At 42.8% G+C, this 13328-nt stretch overlaps 1 protein-coding gene across 2 annotated transcripts in view; it reads right to left on the bottom strand.

Annotated features, from left to right (window-relative positions):
• SLC15A2 (solute carrier family 15 member 2) overlaps positions 1–13328 on the bottom strand; it is a 64831-nt gene that overhangs the window by 16275 nt on the left and 35228 nt on the right. For both annotated transcript variants that reach the window (XM_037913091.2, XM_007071887.4), the window contains 5 exons: positions 12873–12917; positions 6790–6822; positions 5232–5320; positions 3021–3102; positions 1074–1199 (listed from right to left, as the gene is read on the bottom strand). In XM_037913091.2, coding sequence (XP_037769019.1) covers positions 1074–1199; positions 3021–3102; positions 5232–5320; positions 6790–6822; positions 12873–12917 — 375 coding nt within the window. The remainder of the gene's footprint in view (positions 1–1073; positions 1200–3020; positions 3103–5231; positions 5321–6789; positions 6823–12872; positions 12918–13328) is intronic.

Raw genomic sequence — 13328 nt, 5'->3', positions numbered from 1 at the left:
TACATATTTTCTTCATAAGAAAAAAGATCAAGTTCTTCCTGGGGACCTGCAATCCCATTCTGACTTCCAGGAAAGTTGTAGAGACAGATTAACAGGGAGGGAGGGTTAAGGTTAGCTGAAAGTACCCCAGCCTTCTTGATAAACGGCCTATGTTGACCTATGTGCTTGATGCTAGTCCACCCAGAGCTCAGAGCGACTCCTCCAGGTTTAATACTACCCGCTGCTCAGGGCATACTATCTGTGCTTGCTGCTACTGCAGGACAGATCTTCCCCTGGGCTTGTTGCGCCGCTCAACAAACTCTATAGCTACAAAAGAAAAGTATGGACAGTCAGTGGCCGATGCATTACCATGCTGAACACTTAACGAGGCTGGCACCCAATGTACTTGGGATCCTGAAAGGAGAGAGAGAGAACTAAGCTGCCAGGTTCAAGTTTAAGTAAACCCCCTCCCCTTTCTTTTCTTTTATTCTTTACATTTAAAATCTAAAATCCAAATCCCAGCAGTGACATTTGATTTACGTCTAAGCAATGAGAGATGCAGACTGAATGTGGGGGGGTTTTTTTCTCCTGCACATGTTCATCCTGGGACGATTATCCTTTATTCCTAGTTATAGGTGAATGCAGTTAGCCATCTGTTCATCTTCTGCTTAAATGCAACTCAAAAATCTCTGTTTAAATTTTGCCACCGAACACACAGTGCTCTGTCTCCAGAAGGCGGCTCCGTGTCACTCCTTCCAGGCAGGGCTGGCTCAGGGACTGCAAGGTAAGAGCTTTCTGAGTCTCTAAACATATGGGAATGGGAATGCTTCCTCTTTCGTGTGGGAGCCGCAGGGCCCCACCTGCTGAGATGACACCTGAGCTTTCTGTGCATTAGGACGTCTATGTAGGATGTATTCCATTTAGAAGAATACACATTTGGGCTAATATTTGCTGCATATATTATTTGAGGTGCCATTACATTCCTACTGCCACTGTCTAAGGGCTTCATCTAAGGCCAGTGACGTCACTGGAAAGAATCTCTTTGGTTTCAATGGACTTTGCATCAGGCCCTTAACCCCAAAATATATTCTTACCTGAAAAGCCCCAATGGGTTGCTGAAATAAGTCTTGGCCCGGGATTGTCACTTGAATACTGTCATTTGCCAAATTCAGGACCTGAATGAAACTTTCTTTCGGACCAAGCGGGGGCAGTGTGGTTTCCTGATTAAAACAAAATGCTTTAAGTGCTAGTTGTATCCTTTATTATGCTGCTTAATACCACTCAGCTCATAGCTGTAGTATTCTGCTTCTCTGCAGTGATGGTGGTGCCAGGTTACCAGTTCCCCATCCTCTCCTCTAGACAAGTTGCACTGTGAGACAGAGGATCATAACTCTGATTTAGGAAGAGCTTACTTGGTAGGAACCTCACTGCCTGATCTACCATTCTTTGGAAAGGTGATCTTCACACCCACCTCCATCAAATACACCAGAGACAATGTGTAGCTGGGATACTTTTCCTGGATAGTTGGAGCCAAGCTGATTTTCACATTGTACATTTCCCAAGTGCAGAGGTTTAATTGGATTGTGTATTATCATGTTAGATAGAGAGAGAATGATAGTGATGTCCATAGGTAGGGTTTTCGAAAGCACCCAGCATCAATCTAACTCTGTTCCCATTGAAGTCAACAAGCATAACTCCCATTGACTTCAAATGGGAGCAGAATCAGGCATGCTGAGCACTGTGTCTCTATGTCTATAGGAGATATTTCTAGATTACACATACAACACCACAATATCAAAGGGCTATTTATATATATCTTTATCTATTGATAGAGAGAGAGAGAGAAACAAACAAACATACATGTACTTAGATCCTTATTGGAAATAATTTGCTAGAAAGAGCTTTTCAGAAGCATCTTGCATTATTTGCACACCTAAAGCCAATCAGCACCATCTGTTTTTAACCAGCACACCCTACTTTTAGATGACTGCAAAGGCTGCTGTAATGCCTGGTTGGTTCTGATTTTTTTTGTCTGATGTTATAAATCAGGTATCTTTGATAGAGATTTGAATGGCAAAAATGCTTATGGGGTCTGTTTTCCACACAAGGGTGCAATGCCTCACTGGGAAATAACCACAAACTGGGACCAATGCTCAGACAGAACTCTCATTGATTTCAGTGACAGAGTTTTGCTTGGAAAAGGACTACAGAATGGGGAGAAGAAATGAACCCACAAAATCTCATTTCAGCGAGTGGTTTGCCAATGATTTCATGAGAGCAGCAGTAAATAAAAGCCCAACTCTATGGGCCATAGCAAGTTAGGGATTACTCTGTGTCAAACATATCTTGAGGGGTTCGGTCTTTTATCAGTCTCAGTGGAAGTTTTAAAAATTAATTCCTTATTAATTTTTTATAAAGGAAAAGATCAACCTATGTCTGCAAAGTACCTGCCATGCTCAGCCTAGAAACAACATATAGTAGTAACATGTATGACAAACATACGGAAATTGCAAGCGATTTGAAAACACCCAGAAAATAGGACAACCTTGTCAATTACAGATGACTGTAACTAAATAAGTCTGAGTATATTCAAACCCATTATTATTGAAAGAATTATCCGTGCAAACAAATCTAATCCTAATGTTTTTGAAAGGAACAAAACCATCCGTACTTAAACACAGACAGGATAAACCATTAGACAGAAGACAGGAAACACTACCTATTTGGAATTAGCCACTAGTGTTAATTAGATGTTTGTAAAGCACATTGACAATAGAAAGCACTATATACTATAAACTAATACAGATGATTGGCACATCAGAATGGCAAAGATTAGGAGGAGAGAGAAGCAGACAAGGTGATAAGTATTTTTAAAAGTAATAGTGTGTTTCATTGTAAAGCATATGGTAATGAAGGAGATCAAGCTGTACAATAGTTACAAGGAGTATTATCCAATGGACATTAATAAAATAGCCCCGTGGAAGCCATGTATCTATGTGGATTTGTGTGTATCTCCATATGTGCAACTGCTCTGTACTTACATTTGCTTTGATGTCTACAATGGCTGCAGCTGCAAATGCCAGACCTGCCAGGATCATACCTGTCGCCATTTTTCTAATAGGCCTGCAGAGTGAATGGAAGAGATTTCATTAATAAAAGCGTAATGTAAAATGTGTAATACCATCCCTCAGAGTCAAAGATATTCCAAAGGCATGTATTAAACTGTCCAAACAAGTGGCATTGTGGATGATGTGCTGTTGAAATTGACAATCTTTTAACTTCAAACTATTCTAATATACAGTACAAGTCTAGCACTGAGGCCAATTAAAATTGATATGGCATGAAAAAAGCTCTTTGCTTGCAAGTTTAATATTATCTTGTTCCGAGCTCTTCTAGTGGGAATAGATTCTGGTGTTATGTTAACTTGTAATTTTGGAAACACCACAAATGTTCTATCTTCAGGTCCTTTTGGGGAAAGACAAAACAGGTAACAGGCTATTTAGCTGCAGACTTCAAGAACAAAAATATAGTTCACATCATCAAAACTTCCAACTATCTGCATTATCTGTGCTGTTATTTCTCATGCAAATACATTTAGAGTCTGATTCAGACCAGGCTTACTGTACTTTGTGTAAACCAAGAGTAATTCCCCTGGAGTCACAGGAGTGATACTGTTGTGGAACCAGTTCAAGTGAGATCTGAAGTCAGGTCCAGGCTGAATATTTAAATTAGCACTAGACCAAACAACTCTGGATGCTTAGGCTGTTCAAAATCCAAATGTAGATCCATAACCAAACAATGCAAATGGCCCCAGATCCAAATGTCCTGAATGTTGGGCTGTGGGAACTCCAGCTATGAAGCCAAATTTTCAAGTTTGAGCTTGTCTCTGTTAAGTGTAACAAAAAACACTTGGTTTCAGAGTAGCAGCCGTGTTAGTCTGTATCCGCAAAAAGAAAAGGAGTACTTGTGGCACCTTAGAGACTAACCAATTTATTTGAGCATAAGCTTTCATGAGCTACAGCTCACTTGTTCACTCTTTATGCTGTGGTAATAAATGAACGCTTTTTGGCCCTGATCCTGCATTAGGATCTAGCAATCCAGACCCCTGCAGCCCCATGGAGTCTTTTGGGGACCCTGTATAGTGCAGGGTATGTGCTAGCAGGTGTGAGTGTAAGACAGGGAATTGATTTGTCAGCACCTGTGTCTTGGGGAAGGAAAGAGACTGAGTTTAAAGCAGAATTATTTTTAGAGGATTCTTTTTAGGTACAATATTATGCTAAGATGGAGCAGGGTCTGGAGCATGGAGCTTTCTCTGGTCCCTGCTGTGTGGCAGAGCTTTTAATCTGTATGTGAATTTAGGGCTCATGAGTGGAATGGACGAAGAACTGGTTATAATGTGGCTAGATGTCCGATCAGCTCTGCCAGCATAAGGCCCTTTGAGGCGTGGTGGTGAAGCGCTGCTCCAGTGTGTGATCCAGAGGGCACTGTGTCTCAGGAGAGTAAAACGCTTCCTAGCTCTCTGAGGGGCTCATGGGGGAGTGTGGCCGTGACTCCACTCTGGAAGAGGGCGCAGCTTCTTGTCCTTGCTGCGCCTTCCAGCTCTGGTCACACAAGCAACTTGCTCTCTGAGGACCTGATCCAAGGGCCACCAAAGTCAATGGAAGACTCCTGAGAGCAAGGACTGCCAATAAGTTTAGCTCCCTTCCTCCCCAGAGGGGCCAAAGTGGGGAAAGCCTCCATCAGGCCCTAAAACAGGAGGTCAAATATTTAGAGTAGTGCAAGAGGGTGCAATGAGGAGCTGTGGGATGAAATTAAGAAAGGGAGTGATGAGATTGACTGCTGGGGAAAATTCATGGTCAACAAGATCTGCTAGTGCCTGGGACACTCTGCTGAGGCTTGAGGAATCCCTGTTTCATGAGACATTTACACTAGATTAGACAAAGCCCTACTGAACGCTCAGTTGGGAACAATCCTGCACCCTTAGTAGGGAACAACCCCCTGGTGCGGAACTGGAAGAGCTGACCTAATTGCTCTTTTCCCTCTGTAACATCCAGGAACTATGTGTTAGCTTGGTGATGTTGACAAATGCAGGACAGAAGGCTAAGTTAGAAGCAAGAATAGGTTGCGGAATGAATGGAAGCTTAGGTGTCTTGTCCACCCGATCTCGTATAAACATATTTTTCTGGGTGGTGGGGGGGGGGAAGCTGCAAAGGAATAAAAATTTGGCAGAATGCACTGCCGCAAATACTTACGTGAAATTAATTCTGCACATTTTGATCAGGGGGTAGAACCCAAAGTCAAAAACTGGGATGAAGATCAGAATCAGGAGTGGGTTCAAGACCTGCAGCACCAATGAATGGGAGAGATCAGACAATACAAAGTGATTTACTGTAATTAAACCCATAAAGCAGAAATAATTCCATTATAGGAATGACACAAACAAACACTCAAAACCTCCCTTAAAAATATAATCGTACTTTGCCCTTCAATAACTTCTTCCATTTAAGGTTCACAGACATGAATATATTCATCCTTACAACACGCCTAGGAGGTGAATAAGTATTACGAGCCCAGTATTACTGATTGGGAAACTGAGGCACTACATTTTTAAAGTGCACAAAGAAATGCCTTAATAACAGAGATGGGAGAATTTCAACAGGTTCAGAGCTCTGATTAGGGAATCAGCCCAACAACTCTGATGTTTAATCAACAATGATGCACAAATCTTGGGTCTTCATTATAGGGTTAAAAATCTCATGAGAACAGACTCTTTTTGTGAGATTTCCAACACAGACTGTTTCCAGTCTGCTCCGAAGTCTCATGGGAGCAGCTTTTCTCCTGGGACATCTGTGTGCGTGCTGCCAAAAAGCAGTAGAAATACAGGGAAATGAATAATGGCTGGGGGAACAAACATCAAGGAACGTTCAGCTTGAATTCTGAGTGAAGACTGCAGGGAAGAGATGACTTTGAATTTCTCTGAAGCAGTTCAGCCACCCCTAGAGAGCACACAAGTGCTGTAATCAACACTGATTACACTGCACAGTCCTGGAGCCTTAAAATTCCACCTTCCCTGCCGGTGTTGCTGAGCACAGCCCAGGGATCAGGAGAAAGGAGAGGTGGCTGGTGCCTCTTCTATGCAGGGGCTGGTTCCACCATCAGTGCATGCTGGAGCAGCTTAGAGGCCCACCCTCATTTGTACCCTGGCTGCAAAGACCCTGAGGAACCATTATGATGACAGAGAATAGTCAGGGAAGAGAAATGCCTTGGCTGGACCCCCCCCAAGCCCCCAACCCCAGCTCACACTGGCATGCCCTTGACACATTTCCTGCATTGGAAATTCCTGGGATGAAGCTGGCTGTGCCAGCTCTGCACCGGCGAGCAAATCCCTCTGAGCTCACCCATATTATGTCAGCATAACAGGGCTGCAGCACAATCATTTGGTCTTGCCTCAGAGCAGAATGCTGGACTAGGTGGCCTCTTGAGGTCCCTTCAAGCCCTATGTTCCTATGATTCTAGGAATTCCCTCTGAAGTCCCTTGTTTTCCAGGAACTCACCATTAGTCAAAAGAATTCACCTGGTACAGTAGGAAATCCCCTGCAGCACTAGGGGGAGTTTCAAGGCCAGAGGACTCCGTTTCACCAAATACATAGCAAAATTAAGGCGTTGATCCTGCACCATTAAAGTCAGTAGGAATTTTGCCATTGTCTTTAATGAGAGCAGGACTGGGTTGTGAGTGTAATGAGTGAAATATCAGTAAGAAAGACAGCATATTTACAAGGATTGTGCACTTTGCCCTATGGGTTCTTTTACCTGCATTTGGTCTGGCTGAAAGACTAATCCTCCCTGAAATATACAGACATTCAAATTGATTAGTAAACACAACATAATACCATGTCTATTGATAGCAACTAAGCAAACAGCCCACAATACAGACCTCTGTAGCTGAACTGTCTTCTCAGGTGCTTTACCTTTGCTTGAGTGGTGGATGCTGTGTTCTCCCTGACATTTCTCTTCTAAGGATGTGGTGTTTGAACTGAGTCCTTTGCAGAAGGGATATAAAGCCTGGGATAGAGGACAATTGGGGGAGATCTGATCCCTAGAAATGTTTTGATAACACTAGAAGCTACTGCCCCAGATTTGAACAGCCTAAACTTGGTAGGGAAGGAAGAATCGGTATTTTGGAATCCAGATTGGGATCCAAATGTTGAGCTTCCCCTCTACATCCATAATGGGATGAGCCAAAACTCTGCAACATAATGCTCCCAAACTCTGGGCAGCTTCAAAATATGGTTGTGGGGTTGTTTTACTTAAGCCCATTTCTGGACAATGCCTGCCAGGTGATCTACAGTGGGATTCTGCCTGTTCCTAGAGAAGGCCAACAAAGGTGTGACAAGATTATGACTATCAACAGATGGCTCAGGCAGTGGTGCTATAAGGAGGGCTTTGGGATGTACGGCCACTGAGAGGCATTCATGGACAGAGGACCGTTCTCTCGGGATGGACTTCATCTGAGTAGGGAAGGAAATAGACTTCTAGAATGGAGGCTGGCACAACTGATTAAGAGAGCTTTAAATAGGAATTTGGGGGAGATGTTTGGGAGATGTCCAGGTAATCTCCAAGCTGGATTTTAGCATTGAGAGGGAAGAAAACTAAGTAAGAAAAGATACAACTGTGGGTAGGAGAATGGACATAAGGAGGAAGGGCAATGTGGATACCAGTCTAATAGGTCATACTGGCTGTAGAATGTCCGGGCCTAATCGGGTAAAGAATGTGAGCGAGGCCAAACAGCAAAAATTAAGATGTTTGTACACCAATGCAAGGAGCCTAGGTAACAAAATGGAGGAACTAGAGCTACTGGTGCAGAAAGTGAAACCAGATATTATAGAGATAACAGAAACACGGTGAAATAGTAGTCATGACTGGACTACAGGTATTGAAGGGTATGTACTGTTTAGGAAAGACAGAAATAAAGGTAAAGGTGGTGGAGTAGCATTGTATATCAAGGATGAGGTAGAATGTAAAGAAATAAGAAGCAATGGAATGGATAAGACAGAGTCCATCTTGGCAAAAATCACATTGGGGAAGAAAACTACTAGAGCCTCCCCTGTGATAGTACTCAGGGTGTACTATAGACTGCCGGGATCTAATTTCGATATGGATAGAGCCTTCTTTAATGTTTTTAATGTAGTAAATACTAATGGAAATTGCATGATCATGAGAGACTTTAACTTCCCAGATATAGACTGGAGGACGAGTGCTAGTAATAATAATAGGGCTCAGATTTTCCTAGATGCGATAGCTGATGGATCCCTTCAGCAAGTAGTTGCTGAACCAACAAGAGGGGATGCCATTTTAGATTTGGTTTTGGTGAGTAGTGAGGGCCTCATAGAAGAAATGGTTGTAGGGGACAACCTTGGTTCAAGTGATCATGAGCTAATTCAGTTCAAACTGAATGGAAGGACAAACAAAAATAAAACTGTGACTAGGGTTTTTCATTTCAAAAGGGCTGACTTTCAAAAATTAAGGAAATTAGTTAGAGAAGTGGATTGGACTGAAGAACTTGTGGATCTAAAGGCAGAGGAGGCCTGGGATTACTTCAAGTCAAAGCTGCAGAAGCTATCGGAAGCCTGCATCCCAAGAAAGGGAAAAAATTCATAGGCAGGAGTTGTAGAGCAAGCTGGATGAGCAAGCATCTCAGAGAGGTGATTAAGAAAAAGAAAAAGCATACAGGGAGTGGAAGATGGGAGGGATCAGCAAGGAAAGCTACCTTATTGAGATCAGAACATGTAGAGATAAAGTGAGACAGGCTAAAAGTCAAGTAGAGTTGGACCTTGAAAAGGGAATTAAAACCAATAGTAAAAGGTTCTATAGCCATATAAATAAGAAGAAAAGAAAGAAAGAAGAAGTGGGACCGCTGAACACTGGGGATGGAGTGGAGGTTAAGGATAATCTAGGCATGGCCCACTATCTAAACAAATACTTTGCCTCAGTCTTTAATAAAGCTAATGAGGATCTTAGGGATAATGGTAGCATGACAAATGAGAATGAGGATATGGAGGTAGATATTACCATATCTGAGGTAGAAGCAAAACTCGAACAGCTTAATGGGACTAAATCGGGGGGCCCCAGATAATCTTCATCCAAGAATATTAAAGGAATTAGCACATGAAATCGCAAGCCCATTACCAAGAATTTTTAATGAATCTGTAAACTCAGGGGTTGTACCATATAACTGGAGAATTGCTAACATAGTTCCTATTTTTACGAAAGGAAAAAAAAGTGATCCGTGTAACTACAGGCCTGTTAGTTTGACATCTGTAGTATGCAAGGTCTTGGAAAAAATTTTGAAGAAGAAAGTAGTTAAGGACATTGAAGTCAATGGTAAATGGGACAAAATACAACATGGTTTTACAAAAGGTAGATCGTGCCAAACCAACCTGATCTCCTTCTTTGAGAAAGTAACAGATTTTTTAGACAAAGGAAATGCAGTGGATCTAATTTACCTAGATTTCAGTAAGGCTTTTGATACGGTGCCACATGGGGAATTATTAGTTAAATTGGAAAAGATGGGGATCAATATGAAAATTGAAAGGTGGATAAGGAATTGGTTAACAGAGAGACTACAGCGGGTCATACTGAAAGGTGAACTGTCAGACCGGAGGGAGGTTACCAGTGGAGTTCCTCAGGGATCGGTTTTGGGACCAATCTTATTTAATCTTTTTATTACTGACCTCGGCAAAAAAGTGGGAGTGTGCTAATAAAGTCTGCGGATGATACAAAGCTGGCAGGTATTGCCAATTTAGAGAAGGACCGGGATATCATACAGGAGGATCTGGATGACCTTGTAAACTGGAGTAATAGTAATAGGATGAAATTTAATAGTGAGAAGCGTAAGGTCATGCATTTAGGGATTAATAACAAGAATTCTAGTTATAAGCTGGGGACGCATCAATTGGAAGTAACGGAGGAGGGAAGGACCTTGGAGTATAGGTTGACCACAGGATGACTATGAGCCGCCAATGTGATATGGCCGTGCAAAAGCTAATGCGGTCTTGGGATGCATCAGGCGAGTTATTTCCAGTAGAGATAAGGAGGTATTAATACCGTTATACAAGGCACTGGTGAGACCTCATGTGGAATAATGTGTGCAGTTCTGGTCTCCCATGTTTAAGAAGAATTAATTCAAACTTGAACAGGTACAGAGAAGGGCTACTAGGATGATCTGAGGAATGGAAAACCTGTCTTATGAAAGGAGACTCAAGGAGCTTGGCTTGTTTAGCCTAACCAAAAGAAGGTTGAGGGGAGACATGATTGTTCTCTATAAATATATCAGAGGGATAAATACCAGAGAGGGAGAGGAATTATTTAAGCTCAGCACCAATGTGGACACAAGAAGAAATGGATACAAACTGGCCATCCAGAAATTTAGACTTGAAATTAGACGAAGGTTTCTAACCGTCAGAGGAGTGAAGTTGTGGAATAGCCTTCCAAGGGAAGCAGTGGGGGCAAAAGACCTATCTGGCTTCAAGATTAAACTCGATAAGTTTATAGAGGAGATGGTATGATGGGATAACATGATTTTGGCAATTAATTGATCTTTAACTATTCATGGTAAATAGACTCAATGGCCTGTGATGGGATGTTAGATGGGGTGGGATCTGAGTTACTACAGAGAATTCTTTCCTGGGTATCTGGCTGGTGAATCTTGCCCACATGCTCAGGGTTTCAGCTGATTGCCATATTTGCGGTCAGGAAGGAATTTTCCTCCAGGGAAGATTGGCAGAGGCCCTGGGGGTTTTTCGCCTTCCTCTGTAGCATGGGGCATGGGTCACTTGCTGGAGGATTCTCTGCACCTTGAAGTCTTTAAACCATGATTTGAGGACTTCAGTAGCTCAGACATAGGTGAGAGGTTTCTTGCAGGAGTGGGTGGGTGAGATTCTGTGGCCTGCATTGTGCAGGAGTTCAGACTAGATGATCATAATGGTCCCTTCTGACCTTAATATCTATGAGTCTATGAGAACTGTAACCCACACCCACTCAGCATGGTGCTCTGTCCCCCTCTCCTGGTGGTAGAACCCTAGTTCCAAAAGCATGGGCCTCTAACTCTGTTAGCCGAGGCTGTATCAGGCTCAACCACCTGGCTATGAGGCCCCTACACCATTGGCCGGGATAGACCACTGCATTGGGGGTGGGGGGGGGGGGAGCTGTACAACCTAGTACTCCAAAAATTTGCTCTTTGGAAATATTTTTAGGAGTGAGGGATATGAATAAGTGCCTGAAAGGGACAGCTTGACCGTCTCCAGACAGGAGGAAGTATGCATTTCACCACCGGCAGGTGTTTCTCTGAGCACAAAGAGCAAACAGATATTTTCAGTCAGAATGACTTTCATTTTAGATTAAGAGACGAAACCCCCCCAGGGAGAACAAAAGTAAAATCTCCACGAAAGAACACAGCGTGCGTTTGTCTCCTCTCTGAGAGTCTGCACTGTGCTGAGTGCAAAACGGCTGCCTGTCTCTGCAGACTGCAGAATCCTGGAGAGTTAAAATTGTAGCGCACCAACAGTTTCAAAGCTAAATACGCCGTGGCAGGGAAATACCCACCCCTCCTCCCAACAGGTTGTGTACTGTGTGCTAATTTGGCATTAGTAAATAAGAGTCTACATATTTCAGCTCACACAGGAATAGATCTGACTTCCCTTTCTCCTGGTAATGCTCACTCCTTACTGAAGGAGAACGCTTGACTGAGAAAGCAAGGGTGATTTTACAAAGAGAAATGCCAGGAGGCCTTAAAGAGACAGTTTCCCCTTGATGTGCACAGAGGAAGTGGGACAAGTTGATATATGAGCCAAAAATCCAAAGGAACTGTTGGGACAAAAAGCCCAGAACAGTTTTGTTTTCCGCCAGAGAGTCTTTAGTAAATGAGTTCTGTTGATTCTTAGATGTTTCATTAATGTATCACTAAACACATGCTCCCAGAAACACAGACTACAATGTTTCTAGCTATCAGTCACAAGGGCTGTGTGAACTTTCATTGACTTTCCTTTCAGGGAGGGAGGTATAAAACACAGAGTTGCAATCTTTTCATGCCTCACTTGGATTAATTACCCTAACAAGTGACAAATCCCATGGGCCCAATCTTCAAATGTGAGTGATATAACAGGGCTCACACTTTGGAGATTAAATCCGAATTTACACAAAGAAAATGGCCATTTACATGCCTAAATACTGATCTGAGTGTCCACATTTAAGATCTGGATGGCCTATTAAGACACACATGTAGTGCTTAATTTGTCTCAGGGCTTGCTGGGGTTGAGTCCCGGCACCTCTTGGTTTAGCAGTTCATAGCTCCGGCCCATCTGAGATTGCTGCATCAGTTATGAAAGTAAAAAAATTGTTTGATCTCTGGCACCTAATTGCTTGATCCCCGGCACCTCTTTCATTACAAATTAAGCACTGCATACACATCTGTAAATGAGGCCTTGTGTGAAAAAATCCTTACCCAGCCGGTTTACACGCATTCATACTTGACTGCATGCTGTTCTATTTGCAATTTACATCTTCAAAGGATTTTATGGATATTATCTAATTGATTCTCACAACATCCCCACATTTTACACCTGAGGGAGAGAAGTTAAGTGACTTGCTCAAGGTCACAGAAGTAGAACTCAGGTAGTCCTAGCTCACAGGGCTGGGCCTACTTCCCTAGACCTCACTTCTTTCCATAATGTTTCATGATCATTATGAATTCTTGTATGTACATCTGCAACATTTTTTTCTAATCCATAAACTCTTACAAGGTTGTAAAGCAGCAGGTTTAACTATGGTGAACAATTAATTTCAAAAAGCCAGGGTTACTACTAGTTTTATAATCCCTAATAATCTTAAGTACTTACAAAGTCTGCATTCATTCTGGTAGCTTGGAGAGTCCATCTAGATCCCTAAGGACAAAACAGACCATTGTAAGTACCCTGGTGTGCTCAGAGGGATGGGAGAATAAGGGAACAGAGGAGAAGTGAGTGCTGGAAGGGCTTTCTTCTCTTCCTCTTCCTTCACTCATTCTCCCAGTATCTCTTCTGCTTGTTTCTCCCACCTCTGCTTCCCTTTTCTCTCAGCCCTCTTTTTCTACTATTTATAGGCATGGCAGCCTCTTTTCAACCACCTCTGGCACCCATCCCATCCTAGAAACCAGGGAGGAGACTGAAGGCCAGATGACCATGAATGGCAGGTGCTGCCTCATCAAGGCAAGCAGATATCTAGTGTTGAGATGAGACCTCTGATGCTCTCAATGCACTGTGATGTCCATGGAGTTACCCCAGATTGACATTGACATGACCAAGATCAGAACCTGG

Source organism: Chelonia mydas, chromosome 11 (genome assembly GCF_015237465.2).
Source record: "Chelonia mydas isolate rCheMyd1 chromosome 11, rCheMyd1.pri.v2, whole genome shotgun sequence".
Lineage (NCBI taxonomy): Eukaryota > Metazoa > Chordata > Testudines > Cheloniidae > Chelonia > Chelonia mydas.
The sequence above is the reverse complement of the archived record's forward strand: the minus strand, read 5'-3'. Positions and strand labels throughout refer to the sequence as shown.